At 52.9% G+C, this 23,842-nt stretch overlaps 7 protein-coding genes across 7 annotated transcripts; 4 read left to right on the top strand and 3 right to left on the bottom strand.

The window, feature by feature from the left end:
- Positions 1-275: 275 nt before the first annotated feature.
- On the bottom strand, positions 276-2,001 carry ATEG_00485 (peroxidase family protein; the record flags this gene model as incomplete). Its single annotated transcript, XM_001210571.1, has 7 exons — positions 276-606; positions 687-861; positions 932-1,252; positions 1,305-1,454; positions 1,519-1,549; positions 1,602-1,720; positions 1,773-2,001. 7 exons carry the CDS (start codon positions 1,999-2,001, stop codon positions 276-278), a joined length of 1,356 nt encoding a protein of 451 aa, XP_001210571.1.
- Positions 2,002-3,593: 1,592 nt separating this feature from the next.
- On the top strand, positions 3,594-5,266 carry ATEG_00486 (CFEM domain-containing protein; the record flags this gene model as incomplete). The annotated part of the gene is made up of 7 exons (XM_001210572.1): positions 3,594-3,692; positions 3,756-3,891; positions 3,953-4,137; positions 4,191-4,227; positions 4,278-4,785; positions 4,836-4,903; positions 4,974-5,266. The coding sequence occupies 7 exons, from the start codon at positions 3,594-3,596 to the stop codon at positions 5,264-5,266; spliced, it is 1,326 nt and encodes a 441-aa protein (XP_001210572.1).
- A 1,627-nt stretch (positions 5,267-6,893) lies between these two features.
- On the top strand, positions 6,894-9,040 carry ATEG_00487 (GMC family oxidoreductase; the record flags this gene model as incomplete). Its single annotated transcript, XM_001210573.1, has 3 exons — positions 6,894-6,949; positions 7,016-7,432; positions 7,489-9,040. The coding sequence occupies 3 exons, from the start codon at positions 6,894-6,896 to the stop codon at positions 9,038-9,040; spliced, it is 2,025 nt and encodes a 674-aa protein (XP_001210573.1).
- Positions 9,041-10,156: 1,116 nt separating this feature from the next.
- gpaB (guanine nucleotide-binding protein subunit alpha gpaB) lies at positions 10,157-11,421 on the bottom strand (the record flags this gene model as incomplete). The annotated part of the gene is made up of 4 exons (XM_001210574.1): positions 10,157-10,256; positions 10,314-10,552; positions 10,607-10,919; positions 10,982-11,421. 4 exons carry the CDS (start codon positions 11,419-11,421, stop codon positions 10,157-10,159), a joined length of 1,092 nt encoding a protein of 363 aa, XP_001210574.1.
- Positions 11,422-14,852: 3,431 nt separating this feature from the next.
- On the top strand, positions 14,853-16,434 carry sakA (mitogen-activated protein kinase HOG1; the record flags this gene model as incomplete). Its single annotated transcript, XM_001210575.1, has 8 exons — positions 14,853-14,864; positions 15,099-15,190; positions 15,295-15,330; positions 15,393-15,492; positions 15,548-15,904; positions 15,963-16,041; positions 16,103-16,286; positions 16,338-16,434. The coding sequence occupies 8 exons, from the start codon at positions 14,853-14,855 to the stop codon at positions 16,432-16,434; spliced, it is 957 nt and encodes a 318-aa protein (XP_001210575.1).
- A 665-nt stretch (positions 16,435-17,099) lies between these two features.
- On the top strand, positions 17,100-20,043 carry ATEG_00490 (putative Avl9 protein; the record flags this gene model as incomplete). The annotated part of the gene is made up of 10 exons (XM_001210576.1): positions 17,100-17,161; positions 17,328-17,432; positions 17,510-17,752; positions 17,818-17,845; positions 17,901-17,964; positions 18,017-18,096; positions 18,152-18,323; positions 18,380-18,420; positions 18,470-18,607; positions 18,661-20,043. The coding sequence occupies 10 exons, from the start codon at positions 17,100-17,102 to the stop codon at positions 20,041-20,043; spliced, it is 2,316 nt and encodes a 771-aa protein (XP_001210576.1).
- Positions 20,044-20,985: 942 nt separating this feature from the next.
- Positions 20,986-23,616, bottom strand: culA (cullin culA; the record flags this gene model as incomplete). Its single annotated transcript, XM_001210577.1, has 6 exons — positions 20,986-21,174; positions 21,240-23,137; positions 23,191-23,261; positions 23,336-23,352; positions 23,424-23,493; positions 23,567-23,616. The coding sequence occupies 6 exons, from the start codon at positions 23,614-23,616 to the stop codon at positions 20,986-20,988; spliced, it is 2,295 nt and encodes a 764-aa protein (XP_001210577.1).
- Between the last annotated feature and the right edge of the window lie 226 nt (positions 23,617-23,842).

Below are 23,842 nucleotides of genomic sequence, written 5' to 3' on the forward strand. Positions count from 1 at the left end.
AGGAACAGAGAGACAGAGAGAAGAGAATGTTGATGCTTCTTCGAATCTGGCCATCGATGACGTATACATCGGTCTCTGCTTTTTCGCGGGGAAAATTGAAACTCATCATCACCACTATCACCACAATCACCAGATTACTGATTCTGCATATAAAGGAACCACTACTCATTATCACAGTAAGCTTTCCACTATCTGTACCATAACACTGACTGACGGAAATACACCAACCATCGCCAAGCACGATCATCACTTCCCATCTCATCCGCTGAGCTCCCTTACAAGGAGCTGCCGCTCTTCAGCGCGCCAGGGAAATGATCCTGGATGGACTCCCAGAAAGGCTCGCCTCCCATCTGCAGGTCCGCAAACGCCGGGCAGCTCATGTTCAGCAAGGGCACATCCAGCGCGTTGGTAATCAGCTCCAGAGGCTCTGCCAGCGTCTTATACAGACCCGACAGCGCATTCGGACTGGCGAACTTCAGCACCTCAAAGACAAAGCAGAGCAGATTGTTGCCTTCCAGCAGGTTGGTCAGGTTGATAACGCCGCCCGTCAGGTCGGAGAGATCCACGCCCGCGAAGCTGTCCACTTCACCCGTGTTACCGCCGACGCTGCCGATTCTTGATTAGCCGCCAGCCCCCAAACAAATCTTCTACGGAGTATACTGGGGTCTCATTCGGGGCCCACCTACCTTCCAAGCTCCGGGTACTTCGCCACCCAGTCCACCGTGTCCAGGTTCAATTGCACCAAGCCATAATCCACAGGGGTCTTGTACCAGTTCTTCGGGATCCGCTCCCACCCCTCGCGGTAGGTGAGGTTTCCTTCCTCTCCGTAAATACCATAGAAGTTGCGCACGATCTCCTTGGCTGGAACGTTCCGGACATAGATTAGCGCACGAACCACCTTGGAACATCACCGCGCCACGGGGCAACTTACTCAGGACACCCTCCGGATTCTCCTTGGTGTGGTTGCGGAAGAGCCGGGCGGGGAAGAGATATCCGGCGTTACGAGCGATCAGGCCGGTCACCGGCCCGTAGTAGAAATCCGGGTTGGTGTTCTTGCTCTGTTCCCAGCGGATGCTTGCGCGCTTGGCCATCAGGTCCATGCTGAAGGTGCCGTCCGTGGACATGTTGTACCACTCCATGAACTTGTCCATGTTCAGGCGGTAGTTGTCCCCAGTCACATACAGATCGTCGCGGGTGTTGGAAGAGTCGGATTCGATGAAGTTGTGCGAGCCAATCAGTCCCTGGGGCTCGCCTGTATAGCACGGTCAGCCGGGGATGCGACGAATGAGGCGAGCGGTACTGACCAAGAAGGCCTCCAATGTTGTCCAGCAGGTTGTTCACACCAGTGTCCCGTCCGCCGATAGAGAAGCTGGGATTGAGCGAAAGAGGGTTACCGGTCCAGACAGTGCCCATGACGGCCAAGATGGTTGCCAGATCGACGCCCATGCCGAACACTACATTCGATTGTGTTAGACTCTGCCATGCGCTGCATACTCTTTGATTGGTTGGGCGACTAACCCTTGTTGATGGCACCGATCACTTCAAAGAACTACTCCGAGGTCAGTGTCTGTCTCCGGACCAATGCACACCACCTTACATACCGACACCACTCCACTACGAGGGATATAGGCGTGGTTGGCCAGAGCATTCAGACCCGGACAAGGTCCCCGCTGATCTCCAAGTTCCCAGTTGGGAGGTTGGAAGGCATGTTCACCGGTGACTAGTTGCGTGTCAGGGAATTGGTCCTTCTTCCGGAAGAGAAAACCGCCTACTGTCAATGGGTTCGTTCATAAGGCTGAACAGGAATCGCTTGTCGATTTCGCCGCCATGGTTGGAATCCTTCAAATGAGCGGCATACGGACATCCAGATGCATTGCGTGGGTGTCCATGTCCCGGATGGCCCATCAGCTTGTGCAGATGGTCGGCCGAGGGAAAAGCTCCCACCAGGGTCGCAGGGCCCAGAAGGGCCAGCGTCAAAGCAGACGCCCAATTACCGAGCATGAGGACGGCCAGAAGAAACGAACGAATAATTCAAAGGAACGACTTGGAACAAAATGGCCAAAAGAGAGACTATCAAGGGTGTTGACAGGATTGAAGGAATGACTGACTGGCCCTTGGTTGACGACAACGAATGTGAGAGATGAAAGGAAAGATTGAAGCTCCCCTATCGGCAACACGAAAGCCTTACACGAGCTCAGAATACCGACTAGGTCTAACTGTCTGTTCTTCTTTGGTTCTACGAGACCGTCTACTAATCCCGGTGGGATCGGCATGTCCGTTATTAATCCAACGCCCCTGACTTGCCAAATACCGTCAGGCAGAGCTCTCCCTGACGGCAGATAGGCTGAGGAACTAGTTCGTTATGAAAACAGATTCAGAAGCCGTGCTTGGGTCTGGGATGAGGCCCATCGGTATCCACTCAATCTCACGAAGGTCCTCCCCGAGAACTCCGCTGTGATGGCGGTATTTCTACGGAGTAATATTATTGCTTCTCATGAGATAGAATCTCTCAATCCCATATTCAACCAATACCGGGATTCATTAAGGATAATAATCCTTCCAAATCTTGTTTTCTGGGTCTGCTGAAGACGGCTTCCCTAGCCTCAAACGAACCGGCCTGTGTCGTATTGCGCTAAGAACAATAACAACACGGGGTATAGGTACGACTGACAGTCTCGCCCGAATCGTCGTCGTGCTGGTTGCTTCTCGATTGTTGATCCCATCTCGTCAGTAGTTGGGGAACGACTTCCAGAGTCCGCGAGGTGGATACGGTGGTTCCGGTTTTCGCTTAGAATACCAGCTGGGGCCTGTCAAATCCAACCTCCCGTCCACAGTAACCAGGGTCTGTCTTGACCGGCTATAATAATGACTCGAAAGCGGGTCTGGTCCGTTTCATTCGTTTTATTCTTACTAGTTGGCATGTTAGACTCTTTCGGGAGGGACCAGTTTGACACCGGTGGCTCTTGGGGGCGCCGATCTCGACTCCTCCAGAGCCGCGGTGGGATCGGCAACTATCCCAATTTACTGACTCGGAATATTTTCCCAATTCCCATTGGGCTCATATTCTGCAGAGGACGTGGCATGGGAAAGCATTCATGCAGAGGCCAGCATCCTGACCCCTGTCCCCCCTTTTGATCCGGTCTCCGTGTTGCTGGCCAGACTGTGCTGCGTAGATCGCAATCGTACACACGTTCCCCGACGACCATGCATTGGCAGACTGGCCATGGCCAAGCTAAAGGACTTTAGTTCGAACTGTTGCCACCAAACACGTTCGAGATGGTGCGTGGAACTGGCATTGGGCTCTTCCGTGTATTTTCCAGCCCTGACTATATGTGCCTAGTTCCCCGGCTACTCTCCGTGAGGTGAACAAGTCTCCCTCCCATGAACTGCTGTCGGACGTTTGAGAATTTTGGCCAGGCCAGGTTAATGACGGGCCATATAGGTGACGATCAGCTCAGGGCTAGAAGGAGAAGCCATAGATAATCTGCTCCCAGTTAAATAGATTGACGTCTCGAACCTCCTCAGTCTCCTACCGTCCTCTCTTCCTTCAACCGCAGGCGCGGTTGTTCTTGACGGCTATCGAGTCATCCACAATGCGATTGTCCCGGGTAATCGGCGTGGCCGCCGTTTTCTTCTCGGTGGCTGCCGCCTCCAGTCTGCAGGAATTGGCCGCAGTGATGCCTAAGTGTGCGGTAAGGAACATCGCCCTCGCCCCGATACCTCCGTTGCATGTGCTAATGAGAACTCTTGTGCAGCTGGAGTGCTTTCCGACGGCTCTGAAGGCATCGTCATGCGCGCCCACGAACCAGACCTGCATTTGCACAAACCCCATTCTGACAGAAACACTCACCAAGTGTGTGACGGTTAGCTGCACCATCCGGGAGTCTTTGAGTATGTGCTACCCCGCTGGTATAGTGGATATAGCGAGCTAACCTTGGCCATCGTCTTTCAGCAACAAAGAATGTCACTTCGCAAGCGTGCCATGCCCCCATCCGGGACCGGACGAAGGCTGTGTCCATCACGGGGGTGGCGGGAGGCGCCATCGCCCTCCTTGCGTACATTCTGAGGATGATTGCAAGACTGCCGTGCATGGGCGGTAAATTGGGCCTGGATGACTGGACCATGACGGGAACCATTGTATGTCGCTTGAATAGCACTGTCTCACGCCACCAGCAGCTGACATTGTCTAGATTTTATCATGTATGCTTACTGCAATCAGTCCAGTCCGTAAGTGTTACCCGAGGCTTCACTCTATATCTTTGACTAACAACGCGTAGTCGCGAATTACGGCCTGGGTAAAGACATGTGGACGCTCCCGTTCCATAACATTACCATGATTCTATATGTGAGATGCCCCATCCATCCAGTCGGAACAAGAGCGACCGCCACTGACAAGAACCAGCTATACTTCTGGGACGAACTGATCTATCTCAGCATTCTGCCCTTGACCAAAATCTCCATCCTGTGCTTCTACCTGCGCGTGTTTCCGCGGAAGGAATTCCGGATTGCCACCTACGTGGTGATTGCCCTGAACGTCGGCTATCTGATTTCCTTCGTGCTGATCTCCGTCTTCCAATGCTCGCCGCTGCGCGGCGCCTGGGAGCACTGGGACGGCTCGGGCGACTACAAGTGCAACAACATCAACGCGCAGGGCTGGTGCGCCGCGATCTTCAACATGATCCTGGACATCATCGTCATGGCGCTGCCGCTGCGCGAGCTGTACCAGCTCAACCTCTCGATCCGGAAGAAGCTCTACGTGATGTGCATGTTCTCCCTCGGCATATTGTGAGTCTCCTGGTCGAGCCCCCTGACGATTAGTCTGCTAATCTCCTCAGCGTCACGTTGGTTAGCATCCTCCGATTGGAGTCGCTGATCCACTTCGCGTCGACACAAAACCTGACCTGTACGTACCAGCAACCCGTCCCCTGGAAACTAACGTGAGGGCACCACATGTCTAACGCGCACCGCAACAGGGGATTACGTCCCAATCGGCTACTGGAGCACCGTTGAATGCCATGTAGGGATCGTCTGCGCCTGTCTGCCTGCTATCCGTGCGCTCCTGCGTCGCGTGTCGCCAAGCATCTTTGGCGACACGGCTGCCACTGGCGGCTCCAGCAGCAGACGCTACGGCTCTCGGTCCCTGGGAAACGGGTCGGGTCTGGATGGGAAGGTCTCGGTGAGGGTGAAAGGGGGGCACTCGGATTTCGTCCCGTTGAACAACTTGGACAACTCGAGCCAGGTGAACCTCACGCACCATACGACCTAGAGGGAGTCTGGGCTGGGGGTGACCGGGAGTATGTTTAGAGTAGAGTTGTTTTAATATCAGCTTTCTTTTGTCTATGATCAGCCTAAAAGCAACGACACATGTTGTTTCGACCATTCTGTCATTTGTAGAAGAGGAGGTCCGAGGCAAGATGGGGGGATATCGCCGTGTGCAATCTCCTTTCCCTCGCAAGGCCGCGATATGCGATACGCCGTAAACACGTTCTTCATAGCCGACTTTCTATATTTCTTAGGTTGTCCTACCAGCCGTTGGATGGTCGACATTCAGCCCAAGGCATATCAGCAGCGGGGCTACACGGGCCGTGGCAATAGTAACGGGTAATACCATATAATGGCAATAATAATAGTCCTACTAAAGCTAGTACGTCGTGCTAAGCCCATACTCCGTACCATCCCAGCAACGCACGGCATAATGCATAGTAGCGGGCTGCCATGCAGGGGTCATTGGAGGCCCGACTATCAAGATCAGCACGGACTGAACCCAAGAGGAATATGAGCAGATTCCGCAAGCAGCATAGTGTGGGATTTCCGGGCCGGTAATGGGAGTTCTACAAGTATAATATGGCACTTGATGGAGAGGTGGAGCCCGGCTTTCAGAAGGACTCCTGTCTCCATCCCAACGGTTGCTGGTACTCTTGCCCCGGTGCGAGAAACGACACTAAAAGCTCCTGCAGCCGCGTCGAGGCTTGGCCCAGCAATTTCCCGCGCGCCGCTAGGCTGCACATGGCGACGATGGACCGTCTATCATCCTCTTCAGGTAACTTCAAGCTCTTCCCGCCAGGCGGACGGGACACGGCCCTGCCCCTGACCCACTGGGTGTCTCTGTGGCTGAAAGTACGGAGGACAGCCCTAGTCTGTATACCCCGTAATACACAGCTGTTACCCGATATCAATGCCCGGCTGTCCGTCCCTCGTCGTCTGTGGGGTCGCCCCCGAACCCTGTCCGTTCGTATGCACTTGATACCACCGGTGTGGGAGTGTGTGGCCAGTGCCATGATGAACCCCTGAAATGTTCTTTCCAGGACGTGCCGGATGCACTCGGTTGACTCCCGCAGCAGTTGAAGAGCCATGCATATCCATGGTATGTGCACCTGTCATCCGTCCGGAAAGAGATCATTTCCGTAGTGGAGTGTCGATGGATGGAGACATCAAAGTTTTTCTGGTTGACTCGCCTCTCGTGGGAGACGCGCACGCACATCTACTCCGTACAGAGTATGGATGGCTCTGGATGCCCAGTCTGTATACTTTCGGATCCCTTCCGCCGGCTCGCCGGAAGCAATATAATAATAGCCATAATTATAACAATAATATCATACTCCTAGAGGGAACCCGCTTCGTACGGAGGAGCTAAGGCGAACTAGACCCTTGGGTAATAACCAGAGACGCTGATCCCTCGTTAGCCCTTCGTGTGTGGACGACGCCGTTATACCGCAGAGCGTATTGGCAATTAGGATGGCTTCAGGGGACAAGCCTCGAGCTAGAGACAAAAAGGAGATTTGCTCAGTGCTTCTTCTTAAAAGGATTAAGAAGAGAATCACGGTTTCGAGTGTCCTTTCGTCCCCAGTGGTTTCTGCAGGCTCAAGTGTCTCGCCTCTTCACTGCATGCTACCATGCTTGGCCTCAGGAGTCTTGGTTTATTTGCGCTGCTGGCCTCTGTGATTGCCTCGTAAGCACCTCCTCTCCTCTGGACACCCTTCATTGGGCAGCTGTTGACAAGTACTAACCTCCACAGCGGCCATGACTATGGCCACCAGCGGCTTCACGCGAGGTACGTGACCAACACCACCACCGAGTATGACTATGTGGTGGTTGGCTCCGGCCCTGGTGGCGGTCCCTTGGCCGCCCGTCTGGCCATTGCAGGATACAAGGTGCTGCTGCTCGAAGCGGGTGACGACCAGGGCAACGCGACCAAGTTCCAGGTGCCCGCCCTGCAGCTGCAGTCGACCGAGTATGAGCCTATGCGCTGGGACTACTTTGTACACCACTACCAGGACCTGGAGCGCCAGGAGCAGGACTCCAAGATGACCTACCGCACGCCCTCCGGAGACCTCCACGTCGGACCCAACCCTCCCGCCAACTCGGAGCCTCTGGGCATCCTGTACCCCCGCGCGGGCACGCTGGGAGGCTGTTCGGCTCATAACGCGATGATGTATGTTCCTCATCCCATCATTCTGGTAGACTGCGCACCAAGGCTGACCGCTACAGCACCATCTACCCGTACGAGAAGGACTGGGAAGACCTGGCCACCCTCACCGGCAACGACTCGTGGGCTCCTGACGAGATGCGCAAGTACTTCGAGAAGCTGGAGCGGAACCGCTACCTGCCGAGCTCGCTGGCCGGCCACGGCTTCGACGGCTGGCTCACCACCAGTCTGACCCGCCTCGAGCTCGTCGTCGAGGACCAGAAGCTCCTGTCGCTCATCCTCGGCGCCGCCACCGCCGCCGGCAAGAGCCTCCTCGGCAAGGTCATCAACACCGTCACCGGACTCGCCGACGTGCTCCTCCGCGATCTCAACTCCAACCTGCCCTTCCGTGACCAGTGGGGCGGTCTATACCAGGTGCCGCTGGCCGTCGACGTCCCCGACTACCGGCGCACCGGGCCGCGCGACTTCCTGATGGACACGATCAACGCGGTCAACGACGACGGCTCCCGCAAGTACCACCTGGACATCCAGCTCGAGACGCTGGTCACCAACGTGCGCTTCGACAACACCACCGCCGCCGCTGGCGGCAAGCCCCGCGCCATCGGCGTCGACTACCTCCGCGGCAAGAGTCTGTACCGCGCGGACCCGCGGGCGGCGCCGACAGGCACGCCGGGCACCCGGGGCAGCGTGAACGCAGCGCGGGAGGTCATCCTCGCGGCGGGGGCGTTCAACACGCCGCAGCTGCTGAAGCTCAGTGGGATCGGGCCGCGGGCGGAGCTGGAGAAATGGGGCATCGAGACGGTGGTCGACCTGCCGGGGGTGGGCAAGAACCTGCAGGACCGGTACGAGACCACCGTTGTCGGCGAGGCGAAGACGGACTTCGTCCTGACGTCGCGGTGCACGTTCATGTACGAGATGCCCGACCCGTGTCTGGAGCAGTGGGAGAACAACGTCCTCGACAAGGGCACGTACACCACCAACGGCATCGCCATCGCTATCATCCGCAAGTCGTCCACCACCGACGGCGACCCGGACCTGCTCATCTCCGGCGCCCCGGCCAACTTCCGCGGCTACTTCCCCAACTACTCGTACGAGGGCCTCAAGGACGCCCGGCACTGGGCCTGGATCACCCTCAAGGCCCGCGCAGGGAACACCGCCGGCACCGTCGAGCTGCGCTCCGCCGACCCGCGCGACATGCCCGTCATCAACTTCAACTCGTTCGACACCGGCACCACCGCCGACGGCGCCGACGAGAAGGACCTGCAGGCCGTGTATGAGGGCATGCAGTTCTCGCGCACCGTCTTCGACGACATGATCCCGCTCGACGGCAGCTTCGAGGAGGTGTGGCCCGGCCGCAACGTCAGCAGCGAACAGGACATGAAGGACTTCATCAAGCGCGAGGCCTGGGGTCACCATGCCTGCTGCACCAACCCCATCGGCACCGACGACGACCCCAACGCCGTGCTGGACGGCGATTTCCGCGTGCGTGGCGTCGACGGCCTCCGTGTCGTCGATGCCTCCGTCTTCCCCAAAATCCCGGGTTATTATATCGCCCTGCCAATCTACATGATCAGTGAGAAGGCGGCGGATGTGATTATTGGAGATGCCCGGTAGACTTGTTTTGAGTGTAGCGTTTCTTTTGCCTTCTTTGACCGGAGAACCGGCCTTTGTGATTTTACTCGCTGTACTTTACCCTGCAGTAATAGATCGAGTATATAAAGTCCATAATGACGGAATATCGTGCATTTCAATAGCATGCGTATTGCTAAGATCAAAGTAAGCCTCAGCGCCAGTTCTCTGCAACGTGTACGTCAGCAAACACCTCAAGGCCTATCAACATACTCACGCTTTTGGTAAAGATATTGTAGATTAGCCAGTCGTCTCTACTGTGAGACAGCATTAAGGGGTAGGTCAAGTAAATACACATTTAGGAACTCTGAAAAGGGATGGAAATCTTGCTCTGGATCGAAAGCCCTGACTGACGTCTGATCTTCGGTCTCGGTCAGTATCCGTGCATCACGATCAGGGGGTCAACTGCGTATAGTCGTCAAATCCAGCTGAGTTGATGTGGTAGAAGTATCGACGCTGTTCAGCGTTGTGGCCCCCCAGGTACAAGAATCCGCACATGGTTGAAGGTAAGAAAGCAGCCGGAGAAGGAAACACAAATGAAGTTGACTGAATGCAGGTATGCGCTACAAACATGATGGTATAAATCAGCTAACACATGCCAGAGAGGCCGCCACAAGATGCATAAAGTAAACACAAGAGGTATAGAATGAGATGACATATGTAGGAGAGGTCCTTCGCATGACTGTCTCAAGATATCAGAGCCCGACACGAGTGTCGAGGCCAGAAACTTTTAGTCCATGGATATCCATCAAGGTTTCCAAACCAAGGGAAACATTGTTGTTCGATGCAAAAAGATGAAAAACATAGCCCTCATAAAGGTATAAGGAACAACGACAAGAGACCAAATGACACCGTGCTGCAAAAGACCCCAAGGACAAAAGCCACCCAGCGCCTAACAGATTTAGGTAACCAAGAGCTGCACCGTAACGCCGATGCCTGTTCGGTAATCACTATAAAAAGGAGAATAACAATTAAGAAATGGCGGGGCTGGACAAAGGAGTGCTTGAACTGTCGGAAGAGATTGTGAGATCTTCAAACCTGCTAGGTACGATCGCACGGAAGCTGAGACTGGGTATAATCGAGCAAAGAGCCGGAAACCAACTATAGAATACCAGAATCTTTCAGGGCATTCTGTAGAATCGTTTCCTTTACGGCAGCAAATACCAGGCGAATGTTTGTTGTATCAGTCGCCTGGGTCAGGCTAAAGTGAGATACGCGGTTAGTCTCACCACGAGAACAATACGTCCAAGGTACTCACTGAGGATAAAGATTCAGGTGGGCTCTGTTGACCTGATTAAATCGCCACAGGAGGTATTTGGCGGCACGATTCACATCGTTTCCTCCTGAGTAGTCCGGGAAATAGTTGCTCAACGGTGATCGGGGAAGCTTTTGCCGGAACAGATCCACTTTATTAAGGAAAAGGATAATGCTTGTTCGCATGAACCATCGCGAGTTGACGACCGAGTCGAACAGGACCAAACTTTCCATCATTCGATTCTTCGAGCCACCAGTTAGTAACGCTCGGCGGTAGGAGAGACATGGGAAACCTACCTGGTTGCTATTCTCGAGGAGCACTTGATCGTACTCGCTCAATGCCACACAGAATATGATAGACGTGACGTTTTCGAAGCAATGGATCCATTTTTTCCGTTCGCTGCGCTGACCGCCCACATCGAACATGCTGTGGCGTCTATAAGTATCATTCGGCCCGAACAATGGGGATGGGGTGGCATACTGTATGCTGAGCTGGCCCATCGTAAACCGGCTCTCATAGATACCGGTGGTCTTCGTTCGCGCACGAAGAACATCATTCACATTTGGGATGTAATCCGGGGAAGCGATCCGCTTGGCTTCATCGAAGAAACTAGACGCGTCCGGTTTAGAATTCACATCGTCGGAGGAATGGGAGGCGCGCTGGGGTCTTACTATGGCGCGGAGTCCATCAGATAGAACTCATTCTGATGTTCCAGTACGGTGGCGGTGCACGGGTCCTTCCAGATGAACATGATCGCATCGCCTACCACGGGATCCAGGGGAACATTGGGGTCGGGTTCGAGATTATAGTCGTTCAGGAAGTCCATATAGTCGCGGACCTTCTGGCTTGTGGGAACGAGACCGAATTGGTCGTAGGCTTTTATGAGCGACTTGGCGCAATCGAGCAGATTCTTGTAGACCGTCAGACGGTACATGGCGAGTTCCTCCACGGTATAGCCATTTTGATGGATGATTTTCATTTGCTTGACAATCGTCGACTTGCCACTTTCTCCGGAACCTGGAGGAAGATTGGACCCGCGCGTTAATGTCGCTGCAAACATCGCCGGGTGGGAAAGGGAATGGGCGACGCACCTAGTAGTAAGATCTTGCATTCTTTCCGTAGTCGCTTGGAGTCCTCATCTATGGTACGATCGATCGCCTGACTCCGTCGCTTTTGCTCATCCGTCTGTTCTGAGCTTACGCACGAACCCATCTTCTCGGATCTGTTCGAGACACCAAAGATCTAAACCATGAGGCAATCTGCGGAAGTGTACAGCATCCACCTATCAGATCACCAGTATCTGAAACCCCTTGAAAACCGAGTCGGTGGCTGTTTTGGGGTGGTAATAGCGCGTGGGTCGGAAAGATCGAGGGAGAGAGGAACCAGGCGCAATGAGAAGCAGATCGCAGACTCGTGGTGAAGAAAAAAGGCGACGACGCGATGAAAGGATTCGGGAGTTTGCGATCGACGGTCGAGCTGGGTTGTTGTAGCGATGAATCGAGGTTGGCGCAGGGTGACTAAAGGCAGGGGGTTCTAGTCTCGGATGAGGTCTGAGCGACCGCTGCAGGCTCCCGAGGCGGAGGCGATAGCTCGTGACGGCAGGTAAGTAGATAGAAAAGAAACAGGGTACGCTGGACGCAGAAGGGATGCAGGATGGATGAGAAAGGAGAGGAAGTCGGAGGAGGCGTTGGAAGGGGAAGTGTAGTGGTAGGAGGAGGTGGTCGGTAGCGGTGGTGGCAGCGGTAGTGGCAGTAGTGTGAGATCTGACGGTCAGACCGACCGTTTGAGGAGGAGTGGTGAAAGTTGGGGTGAGGGGTGACAGGATTCAACTGCGGAGCGATGACGAGCCGACACTAAAAGAGAGCGAGGGCGATCGGGGACGGCCAAATGATGTAGGAGAGTGGATGATGGGGACATGAGATAATGTAAGCAACCCAATAGAATCTTAAGTATATAACTATCTCTAAGGGTTCGCAAGACGATCAGGAGGCCTCTCGCCCAAAACAGATCTCGAAGCAGATCCCCAGCAGCATCGTTCTGCTTCGGGTGGATGAAAGGCAATCGTGACCACCACGGTATTGATGTGACTCGTATGTCACCGACCGCTGGCGTTACGGAGTACTACTAGCATTTAGTCCGGAGACTACCTAGGTACTAACGTAGGTATATACGAGAGAATAGCCTGAGTTTTGAGCGCTTTTCCGCCTACGAGGTATCTATCACGACTCAACTTAACCGAGAAGTCCATTGTCGAGGTCGAAGATGGCTTCATGAGCTCCATCGTCATACCTGTCCATAGTGGAGCCTCCTGGAGAAAAGTGAATGGAGGTTCTTTCGTTATGGTTCTGTATCCATCCCATCATCCACGGTTGAGAAGGGGGTGTTCATGTGGGTATGAGCTGGTATTATTATCCTTTCCCCGTAACAAGGTTAGAACACCACGAACAGCTGGAAACTATGGGGAACACCTTGCAAACACCCTTCGAGGCTGAACCAGTTGGGCCCTAAGCAAGGGTCTATTGTAACTAAGACTCTATCATAAATTCTCGATTATCTATCTTTACGACTAGACTGCGTCCGAGGTCATGTATCCAGTGTCCGTTTCTAATGGTCTGTACAGTCTTCGTATCAGACTCTTCCCGATAAACGCCACAGACCGTAGTCACGAAATGGCAGCCTCCCAGCCAACACCGTGCCATTTACATAGGATACTGAATGGTCACTAGGCCCAAAGCATAGAATGTGATGTGATCTCCTGTCCCTAGTTCCATCCCTTGTCAGTACTGGTAGTAGTGCAAAAAGAAAACCAAACAAGAACAAAAGAACTCCTGTACCACCCAAAAATAATAACTGCCGGGGAAACATAGCCACAATCTTGGGGTTCCCAAGGCGCAGTGACTCCTTGGGCACGGCACCACCCTTTCATCCCCTTTCATCCCCCTGATTGGAATGACCAGACCACCAGGCCGGTGCCCGGTCCTCAGGTCGTCCAACGGGCTCCCCAATGATCATGGCATCAGCGGTGACCCGAACGAGAGGGCCCCGCGGAAGACAGGGAACCTTCACGTGCTTACGTACGATCCATTGAGGGAGTAATTTCCACTGGCTCTGGGCCTTCAAATGAAACAGCCACCCCAAGATTCCTTGTTGATATTGATGCCTAGGGTACGTACTCCCATCTCTCTCGACAGGTCTGTCGGAAGTATATATATCAGCCGAACGAACGTCAAAAGGCGAGGCTTGCGGGGAGAATCTTTCTTCCACTCAGTATGCTGGAAGATTATCATCAGTCTACAATCCATCAATCCATCCAATATAGAAGCTCACCGAAAGCCCCTGGAGAAGCGGGATGGAAGAGAATCAATTGCCAGCCTCATAACTTAGGTATGTACATACCTGTAGGTGATGGAGGAAGTGGTTGGTAGGAGAAGATGAGCCCCACCGTCGATGATGACATCAAAGGGCACTGACGTAGTGGGTGGTCGTAGCATACCCTATGGAGAGTCTCTTACCTATCTGGTCCGATTATTATTATTGATGTGATTTCCCCAATAATGCCCGATTCTCGACTTCGATCGTGATCGTGCTATTCTATTTTTGTTTCCCGTCCCTTTCCACGAACCATGACATAATTGAGTCCTCACAAGGAAGCATCTACAACAATGCTTTACACCGTGCTCCGCTCCGGAGTAGACGGATGGCCATCCATGACTAGGTGTAATCGAGACAGGATCCAATTGGAGGATCATAAAGCCTGGGGTCCTGACAGGAAGTGTCGTAGAATTAACCTGTCCGATCTTCCACTGTAGGCTTCTTGTTGGTCAGATCTAAGGGGACAATCCCAGGAATAACCGGTTGAGATGGATTTCAATTCCGGCTATCGGGCTGTCATGTACACCGCACAGTGGGAGCTTAGTATCATTGTTGTGCTCTTGTTCTCGACTGCTCGGATGGAGACCATCCTGCAGAATCCTACCTACCAGACTCTGTAGTACCTAGGTCGCGACGAGAAGATTGGAACCCTCCCGGATTTCGAGGAAGCAAATTCCGACCAATCCCCGGGAGCAAACCGGTCAAGCCAGACCGCGTGGGGGATTCTGCACTGTTTGCACCTCTTTTTTCTATTTTTTTATTTTTTCATGTCCATTTTGTCGCAGACGTCATCGGGATTTCCAAGGTTGAATTTGGAGGGGAGAAGCGGCCTGAAGAGGCAGTTTTCACTGTCGCGTTCCCCACTACCAACCCTGACTTGACTTTCCTTAAGGTACTTGAACCGCGGTGGTAGTAAGGTATCATTCGCCTCACCACTCCAATAATCAATCTTCCATCCTCATACCACCACCACCATCTCCTCCTCTCTTTTCATCCCCTTCCATCTGTCTCCTCACCACCACATATCCCTCACTCCCTTCCCATACACCACCCGAAAAGTGCTTCAAGAAAATAAAATACAAAAAGCCCCCAAAAGCTTTAAATACAGCGAGTCTTCGATAAAAAAAACCCCCCTGAACGTGGTGTTCCGTCCCTCCCTTGAGATCGAAAATGGCGGAATTCGTGCGTGCCCAGATCTTCGGCACCACCTTCGAGATCACCAGCAGGTACAGCTAGCCTTGATCGCTGAAATGGAACGAGTCGACCGTTGACTTAAGAATTCTTCAGATACACGGATCTCCAGCCCGTGGGAATGGGAGCTTTTGGGCTTGTCTGGTACAGTTGATACCCCTCTTTTCCGGTGCAGCGGAGGCGCCTGTTGGACTTTGGGCTGACACGTTTCTCGCCTCTGTACAGCTCCGCCAAGGACCAATTGACTGGACAGCCTGTCGCCGTGAAGAAGATTATGAAACCTTTCAGCACGCCGGTTTTGTCCAAGAGAACCTACCGTGAGTTGAAATTGTTGAAACATCTGCGCCACGAAAATGTCGGTCAATTCCCCTCCGGCGGGAGTAATTTATTCCCTGCATACTAACGCCCAGTAGATCATCAGTTTAAGTGATATCTTCATCTCCCCACTGGAGGATATGTACGCATTATGATCCCGTGAATCGCTCTTCTGGACCTTTTTTTTCTGATTGACCGCCGCAGCTACTTCGTTACCGAACTCTTGGGAACCGACCTCCACCGACTCCTGACATCCCGGCCGTTAGAGAAGCAGTTTATCCAATACTTCTTATACCAGATCCTGGTGGGTGATCGCGCGTCTTGGTCTCCGTCCATTCGCCGAAGCTGACAGCTCCCAGCGCGGATTGAAATATGTCCACTCTGCAGGTGTCGTCCATCGGGACCTCAAGCCTAGCAACATCCTGATCAACGAAAACTGCGACCTGAAGATTTGCGATTTCGGTTTGGCTCGGATTCAGGATCCCCAGATGACCGGTTACGTGTCGACGAGATATTACCGTGCACCCGAAATCATGCTCACATGGCAGAAATATGATGTGGAAGTCGATATCTGGAGTGCCGCCTGTATCTTCGCCGAAATGTTGGAGGGAAAACCGCTTTTCCCCGGAAAGGACCATGTCAATCAGTTCTCCATCATCACCGAGCTCCTTGGGACTCCTCCGGACGACGTCATTCGGGGCATCTGCAGCGAAAACGTGAGCCATTGGGAATTGTCGAATCGCCAAGCTTGAGGACATTACTAACACTCGCCAGACCTTGCGATTTGTGAAGTCGTTGCCCAAACGGGAACGTCAACCACTCGCCAACAAATTCAAGAATGCCGATCCGGATGGTATGTGGCGCATCTGCTTGGATACCCTCCGACTACTTGTTCAGACGCTAATCGGGCTTAGCGATTGATCTCCTTGAGCGCATGCTGGTTTTCGACTCGAAGAAGCGTATCCGAGCCGGCGAGGCGCTTGCGCACGAGTATCTTGCTCCCTACCATGACCCTACCGACGAGCCGGAAGCCCAAGAAAAGTTCGATTGGTCATTCAACGACGCCGATCTCCCCGTGGACACCTGGAAGATTATGATGTATGTGCGCGAATACCGGGTGTGTTGCCAGCGCTAATATGGGGATTCCAGGTACTCGGAAATTCTCGACTTCCATAATATCGAGCAGGCCAATGAGGGCGAAGTTCTCGTGGAGGGAGCTGGAACCGCTCCCCAGGGCTTCGCCTAAGGGCTCGCTCGGATCTATACGAAGGTCCTAATGCAGCATGATAACGAGATTCTTCTTTTGTTGGCATGTAGACTGGCGAGGGGTCTGAACTATTTCTATGCCTTCTCTTCCGTTCTCTTCTATCCTCCTTTCTTCTCTTTTTTTTTTTTTTCTCGCCTCCTGAGGAGTACATATTATATATGATGCAGTGACCCCTGGAGGCAGATCTGATCCGAGCTCTCATCGCATGGTTTAGAGGCGGCTGGTGTGAGGGGTTTGAAGTCATTTGTAACCGGGATTCATTGCAGGCAAGCAGAGATATCAACCAACAATTTGGCGTGAGGAGGTCTGTGTAACTAGTCCTGTAGATAGGTAATAACGAGACTATGTAGTAGTATGGATGGTTCCATCATCATGAGACAATCTGTCGATGATCGGCTATCGCCAAATCTCCGATTCTGTCACCGCCCGCCCCAGTCTGCGACCATCTCGCGCCGGTTCCCCTGGTCCCCCTCTCCGACAGAACTTCCAGACGGTGGTCGTTTTCGGAGTAGATCTGGTTGTCTTTGCTTTTCCTCTCCTCACCTCGCAGACAGGTCTTACTCCGCTGTGGGAATTCCAGCGTCGAACGTGTCACTTTCTCCACGGGAATCAACCCCATTCTGAATGACGGACGGTTCCACGCCATGTCTCGTGTCCCAGGTCGCCAGGACCCCATTGTGATGGTGATAGATTTCCACCACGCCAGGTGAGTCCCTGGGAGGCATACAGTTTGCGCCGGATTTTGTTGGACTCTGAAGGACCAGCGTGTCGGAGACAAACCCCGTTCTCTAGTCTACCTCACCAACAAACACTGCCGCAACCTGCGGGAGTCTCCGAATGCCCGCTAACGTCTGTCGGTTTGATTCCACCAGGGGTCCTGAAATTGAATTATGCTTCGGAGATGAAGGCACCGACCCTGCTACGGAAAACGATTGGTCTTTGCTGCCGTTCATGGCGCTCTCCGACGGCGCGCACATGTATGACCCTCACCCCGACCTCACATTCACACCGGCGCAGCTTAGTCTTCTGTTAACGCGGTATTGGGCTCGCTCAGGTCGACGGAAGAGTTCTCCTACTTCACTCTCCGACGCAAAGAGACCGCCACCGAACCCGCGACCTCTCTCTTCGGCATTGCGTGCTCCAGACAGATCGACTCGAACACCCTCCTCTACCGCCCCCCGGATGTTACCAGATCGACAGTACAGAAGGCAGTGGTTGTGGTGACGGACAACCCGCAGAGCCTGGGACAATTGCGGGAAAAGGTGTCCATTGTGACATCGGCTTGGTTTGCGCAGCGGTATGTTCTTCGTGGGGGAGGATCAACGTCATCGATGGAGGGCTGATATGCTTCCGAGGGAACAGGAACTTCTCCGACACCGATATCTTGAAGGTTTGTTGTGTTGATGCCTAGCCCGGGAGCAGGAGCTGACCGCGTTTATGGGTAGAAATTCAGAGAGAGTTTGGTGATCAGCCTGCGCCAGAAGGAAGGGTCAAAGGATCAGAATCTCGGTGCGATTTGTTCATTGCTTGCACCTGGCATTTGTACTAACTGATTGGTCAGGTCTGTCTTTGCGAGAAATGATCCACGAGTTCAAGTACCAGACTCTCGTTCTGTTCAAAGCCTTGCTTTTACAGCCAAAGGTAGGGCGATCGAAAGACCCGCGACATCGCCGTTCGTGGTACTGATACTAGACAGATGTTGTTCTTTGGATCGAGATGTGAACGACTCTGCATGATACAATTCTCGCTCATATCTTTGATCCCGGGTCTCATGAATCGCCTCGAAGATTGCGCCGATCCAGCTTTTGATACCTATGCACAGACCGTCGAGAAGTCGACTTCTTTAAAGACGAGTGACAGGTCTTCTTGTAAGATCAATCCTATCCTGTCGATGCTTTGGCGCACTTACTGACTACTGTGGCAGTACTAGCGTACATGGGCCTGCCGTTACAAATATTCGGAAAGGTCCGTATCTCATTCACCTACATATAAGTTCCCCATCTGACTGTAGCAGGGAAGCATGTTCGGCCCTTATACCCCGCTGCAGCAGCTGGACCTGCTGGCAGACCATGGAACGAAGTCGTACGTGGTCGGTTCTACAAACTCGCTTCTTCTCCAACAGAAAGACCGTTATAGTGACATTTTAATTAACGTGAGTGACATAGTATGTCTTTCTGACCGGCCTTGTCTAATGAATCGCAACAGCTGGATGAAGACACTATTAATGTTTTGACTCCTTCGCTACGCAACGCTCTGGCGCTTTCAGTTGCCGACCGACGCTGGATCGATCTTCTAACCCAAATCATCAACGAAACATGGGACGAAGCGCACCCCCAGCAACCAAAGACACACGGCTACATGGGCTCGGAAGAGTTCGTCCGCCTCCAATTCGAGGAGTATCTACTGGCGTTGCTGGCGTGTATGCAATATCACGAGGAGCTCAACTCCTACACCGCCGGCGACCCGGGCCATAGGAGCAGAGCGCAATTGGAGGCCTTCAACATAGAGGGCGACCCGGCGCTGGAATTCAACGTGGAGTTTCTGAACTTGTGGAGGAATACATCCAACTACGCTTTATTCAAGCGCCTGACGTCCGACGCGCTCCTATTTTCCATCGTTGAGCCCCGCCATCCTTGCGCCGGTGGACTGACGATCGACGACATCCAACGCCGGCTCTCGCAGCAAGTCGCCGACCTCCACCTGGACGAACGAGTCCGCGAGGGCCGCGAGGCGCTCAACCGACACCTCAGCACGGGCCAGAAGAAAGTAAGCGCGGCTTTCAACAGCTTCTGGGCGGATATCGAATCGATGCGGGAAGCGCAACGCAAGAGGAACGAAGAAAGGGCCGGACAATCGCAACGGACCTCCACGGAGAAGAGTCCGTCGCCGCCGTTCTCGCCCTCGGACTCGGCACCGGCGAACTCCACGGGCGGGTGGTTCTCGAGCCGGAAGCCACCCGCGGTGGATATCACACAGGCGCAGGCGTCCGTGAACGCGGTCAGCCAGCGAGCCGGCTCGTATATCAGCTCGTGGAGCGCATGGGCCAGCGAGAAACGCAAGGAATGGCAAGAGAAGAAGACCTCGCCGTCGCCGACGCCTTCGATTGCCTCCCCGTCGACTCCGACCTTGCCGAGCGTCGCTGAGGCCGTGGAGGCGGACCGAGGCCGGCGGAAGTCCCTGCAGGCGCGTCGCAGCGAAGACTCGGTGGCTCTGTCCCGCAGTGGAAGCCGCAGGAAGAGATGGAGCAACATTTTGCTGAGGCGCGAGAGCGGGGAGTTCGGTGCTCCCCACACCGGCGACGGCAGTGAGTCGGACGTCGTGTATCCTCGCTCGCCGTTGTCTCGAGAGCCGCCTGTCTTCGGCGATGGTGAACCCGAGCCAACAAAAGATGAATCAACCAAGGCAACAACGCAGACATGCCCTCAGAAGGACGATGAGAAGAAACCTACCGAGGCGTCAAAGCAACCGGAAGACAGCGCCCCTACGAGTCAGCCTCCACCCGAGAATGAAGCTGACAAGACAGCCGACAACAAGACCGAAGTGTCCTCCGAAAAGCAACAAGAAAGCACTGCACCCACGACGCAATAAATTTCGAACGTCATTGTAATTTACGCAGAAACACGCACGCATCTTTCTTTTCTTGGACAAAATATTATCATGCATTCTCTTCATCCTCAGCAACATATATTATCAGAACTAGTCCCCCTGCCCCTACATACACTCTGTTTTTCTGATTCATGTCGCGGGTTATTCCCGTCAACTTATGTTTCCTTTTCAGTTTTGATACCCGGGAGGACGTGGCAGTGACACTGCCGTCGATCACTCTACATTTCACCCGACTTCTGAGAGATATGTAACTGCATAGATGTTCAGTTTTGTCTTAATACTGTCTAATTGTTCACTTGGATACTGCATCAGCGTCGTGTTAGTGGAACTGTGGATATTTACTTCACATACCTCTATACCAGAACTTCTTTTTCAGGAAGGATATCATCGATTATCTCTACACCGCAGGGCCTTCATAGTTACCATGTAAGTTACACTGGAAAGTCCGCGGTAAGTAGTCAGGACCGTCGCCATGCCTGAACGGAAGCAGACGAAGACAGCGGATGACGAGTGAGACCTTGCGAAAGTCCATGCGCGAGGATCAGGCCCAGAGTTCACCGTAGGAAGTGCATATTCCTGACTGAAGCCGCGTGTTGTATCTAGGAAGATGAGATCCATTGAGGGCATTTCCTCCGTCTAACATCATAGGCGTTTTTCGGGTACCAGTCCCCGTACGAGTTGGCGAGACGAAGCAATCAAGCATGCGAAGCCTTAAGGTGATAGTAAACAGGGCTATCATTTCTTATTGCATCAGCCTTACGAAGCCAGAACACAAATCCATCCTGGGTACACTCCTAGCGAGAATGAAATCATCAGAGATAAGGAAAGGCATTAGAAAGGACTGGGACAATAATAAGGATGGGGGATTGAGAAGAAAACACGCTAACGAGATCGAGCTGATTCAAACTAAAGAATTTATAGAAATCATGCAATGTAAGCGATTTCATCACCGTCCAATCGCTCTATATAGTCCTTCTCCATAAGAAGTTCGATGTTCTTTTTGATGTCAGGCACCTTGGGAGGGAACCGAGATTTGACCTGCTGAATCACCTCTTGGACAAGCTGCACATGCTTCATCTTCTTGCGCGACTTCATAATGCGAACAATCGCCGACTAATTCAAGTTAGACAGATGACTAGCAAACGGGGGTATAGGAGCGGTTGTGGTTAGAAACATACCTGAAGCAGTAGCTTGCGGTCCTCCTCTATCGTCTTGTGGGTTTCATCCGATTCGACCTTCTGCTCAGACTTGATTTGAATGTTCAAGTTGACCTTGATCTTCTTGTTCTTGAAGTTGTAGTTCAAAGAGAACGAGGTACCAGGTCCTGGCTTAGATCCTTCAGGGCTGATGGTGAGCACCTTCGCTTTCAGGAGAATGCCCAAGTTTGGTTCAAGGATTTCCGGAGCGAGGGAAGTAGCCTTTTGAATATCAGAGTATTCGAGGGTGTCAGTCTCGTTGAAAAGAAGAAGAATACCCATCTGGAAGGTCGAAACTTGGAAGGTATAAGGCACTTTCGTATTTTTGATGTAATTGGCTTTGATTTCACCCTTGCAGAGCTGCCAGAGCCAGGTCAATTTCCGACCATTATGCTTGTCGAAGTAGAAGTTCTGAAACCGCTCAGCAGTCTTGACAATCTCTGGAGGAGCAAGGAAATCAGTAGAGGGCGCTTGAAGAGGCCAGAAACCGGTTCCCAGAATCTGGAAATTGGTATCAACCAGTTTCTTCCGATCGTCGTCGTCGAGAACCTTTTCTTGCCAGTCCTTGTAGCTCGCGTTGAGATCCTTCGAAATTTGAATATCCTGGAACATGCGCTGCAGCTTGTTTGTGTATTCGAAACCACTGGCCTCCTTGAGCTTGCTGATCATACTGGTTTCCGCGTCATCGGATACCGAACTGACGTGTACCAGCCGTTTAGCGAGCATCTTCGAATAGAACTTTTGGAAAACATCCTTGTCTTCGATGTACTTGAAGACCGTCATAATTTGCACCAGCATTTCCTCCAACTCGGACTCTTCCGCAGCCTTTGATCCCTTCTTCAACAGGGAATCGGTGTACTTCGCCAACAACTCGGGTGACTTTGTGGAGCTGGATGAGCAAATTTTGTTGCGGTTGACAAACTCGCGGCAGGCGTTATCCAGCGACCGAACGAACTCGGACTCGCCATTGAACGCTTCGTTGACAAGGCTTTGATACCGGGTGTGCACTTGTAATAGCGCATTCACGTACATCTTAGGCTCGAAGGCCTCACCTTCCGTAGCCACCTTCTCCACTGCTGCCAGACCGGCCTTTCTGACATGAATCTCAAACTTTGCCCGCAGAGGATCCAGCCCATCTTTAATGCGGGAAAGGAGTCGATACATCCGAGCGAGATCATCTTGACGTTCGTTGTCCAGAAGAACCTGGAACTCATCTCTGAGGAGCTCCGAGTGGGCCGTGACCAGCACATCCAGGCAAGTATCGGTGAGGTGCTTCGAGATATCGGGGTGTAAGTAAAGACCAACTCGGGCCTTCTCTTCGTCCAGGCGGGCCTCCGCCTTCTTCATGTATTCCACCACACTGTTTTCAGCCACAAATCGCCGGGATTCATTCTCATAGTAAACCCTAGTAGCGGCGATGAAGGGCTTTTCGAAATGGAAACGGTAGACTTCGAGGGTCGATTTGGTACTGTCACTCTCATCCAAGCCGAGGGAGACGAAGGAGTCGACGATGCTCTTGATTTGTGACTGCTCAATGGTTTCACCGTTTCGCTGTTTCTCTACCAGGTTCAAAACGGCATCCATGACCTTTTGATGAACCTTCATGAAGAAATCATCCTTCCATTTGACCAGGTGCAGAGTATACACGTCGTAGACATTTTTCTTGCCCTCGTCGATCTCACGCTTGACCCAATGGCGGTTCAGGTACCGGAAAAGGTGATTGATGTACTTGGCGGCCGTAGTGTAGCGGGTCCATTCGCGTATGTAGAATCCTAGCAAGGCCTCGTCCGAATGACCCTCGGACTCCCTGTTGACGGCTGCGAGATGGTGCGAAAGATACTCTCCGAGTAGCTTGTATAGCTCCTCACCGAGCAAGTGTGCTATAAAGACAGTCAGCATGCACGATCATATAACATTCAGTCAAGAAACCTACCTCCACGATGGGCTTGCAATCCTGAACCAGTTCCGACAGCCTTCTGTGATGTACAAAAGTTATGAACCGCCCTGCGCAGGTAGTTAGTTGGACCAGTTTCAGGGCGTATGGCGAGTTGTTCTTTTTTCAGAGCGGAATGACGTACGTATACAGAGCCATGTACTAGAGAGTAACGTCATGTTAGCACTTGAGGAACAGCCAGTCGAAGGGAAGGAGAGTGAGAGGGATCATACAGTCTTCATGTCCACACCTTCCTCCAGCTTCAGCATCACGCTGTCGATGCCCTTCTCCAAGAATGTCCATCTACGTCAGTTAGTCGAGCGGCTTGTGACGGTATCGCGCGCGATACTCCGCGGGCGTTCGAGCTGAAACTTACGTTTCGTCAAGGTTATCCTTGTGAGGTGGTTGCGGAATTGGGGCCGGCATGTTGGAGAGCGACTCGACGACTGATAAATAGACGTGATGTTAGCTTTGCAGGGCGGATCTGGGTATCCTTGGGATATGACTAGAAGAAGAGAGAAGGAAGAGGACAGCGGGAGGATTGTAGCATCTTAGACAGTGCATCTACCCACCTTTGTTGAAGGCGCTTAAGGATTAGGGGAGTTGGTGAGGGCAGGCGTGAGAGGACCGACAAGGCAGTAACAGTACTGCA

This window comes from Aspergillus terreus, genomic scaffold, assembly GCF_000149615.1.
Source record: "Aspergillus terreus NIH2624 scaffold_1 genomic scaffold, whole genome shotgun sequence".
NCBI lineage: Eukaryota > Fungi > Ascomycota > Eurotiomycetes > Eurotiales > Aspergillaceae > Aspergillus > Aspergillus terreus.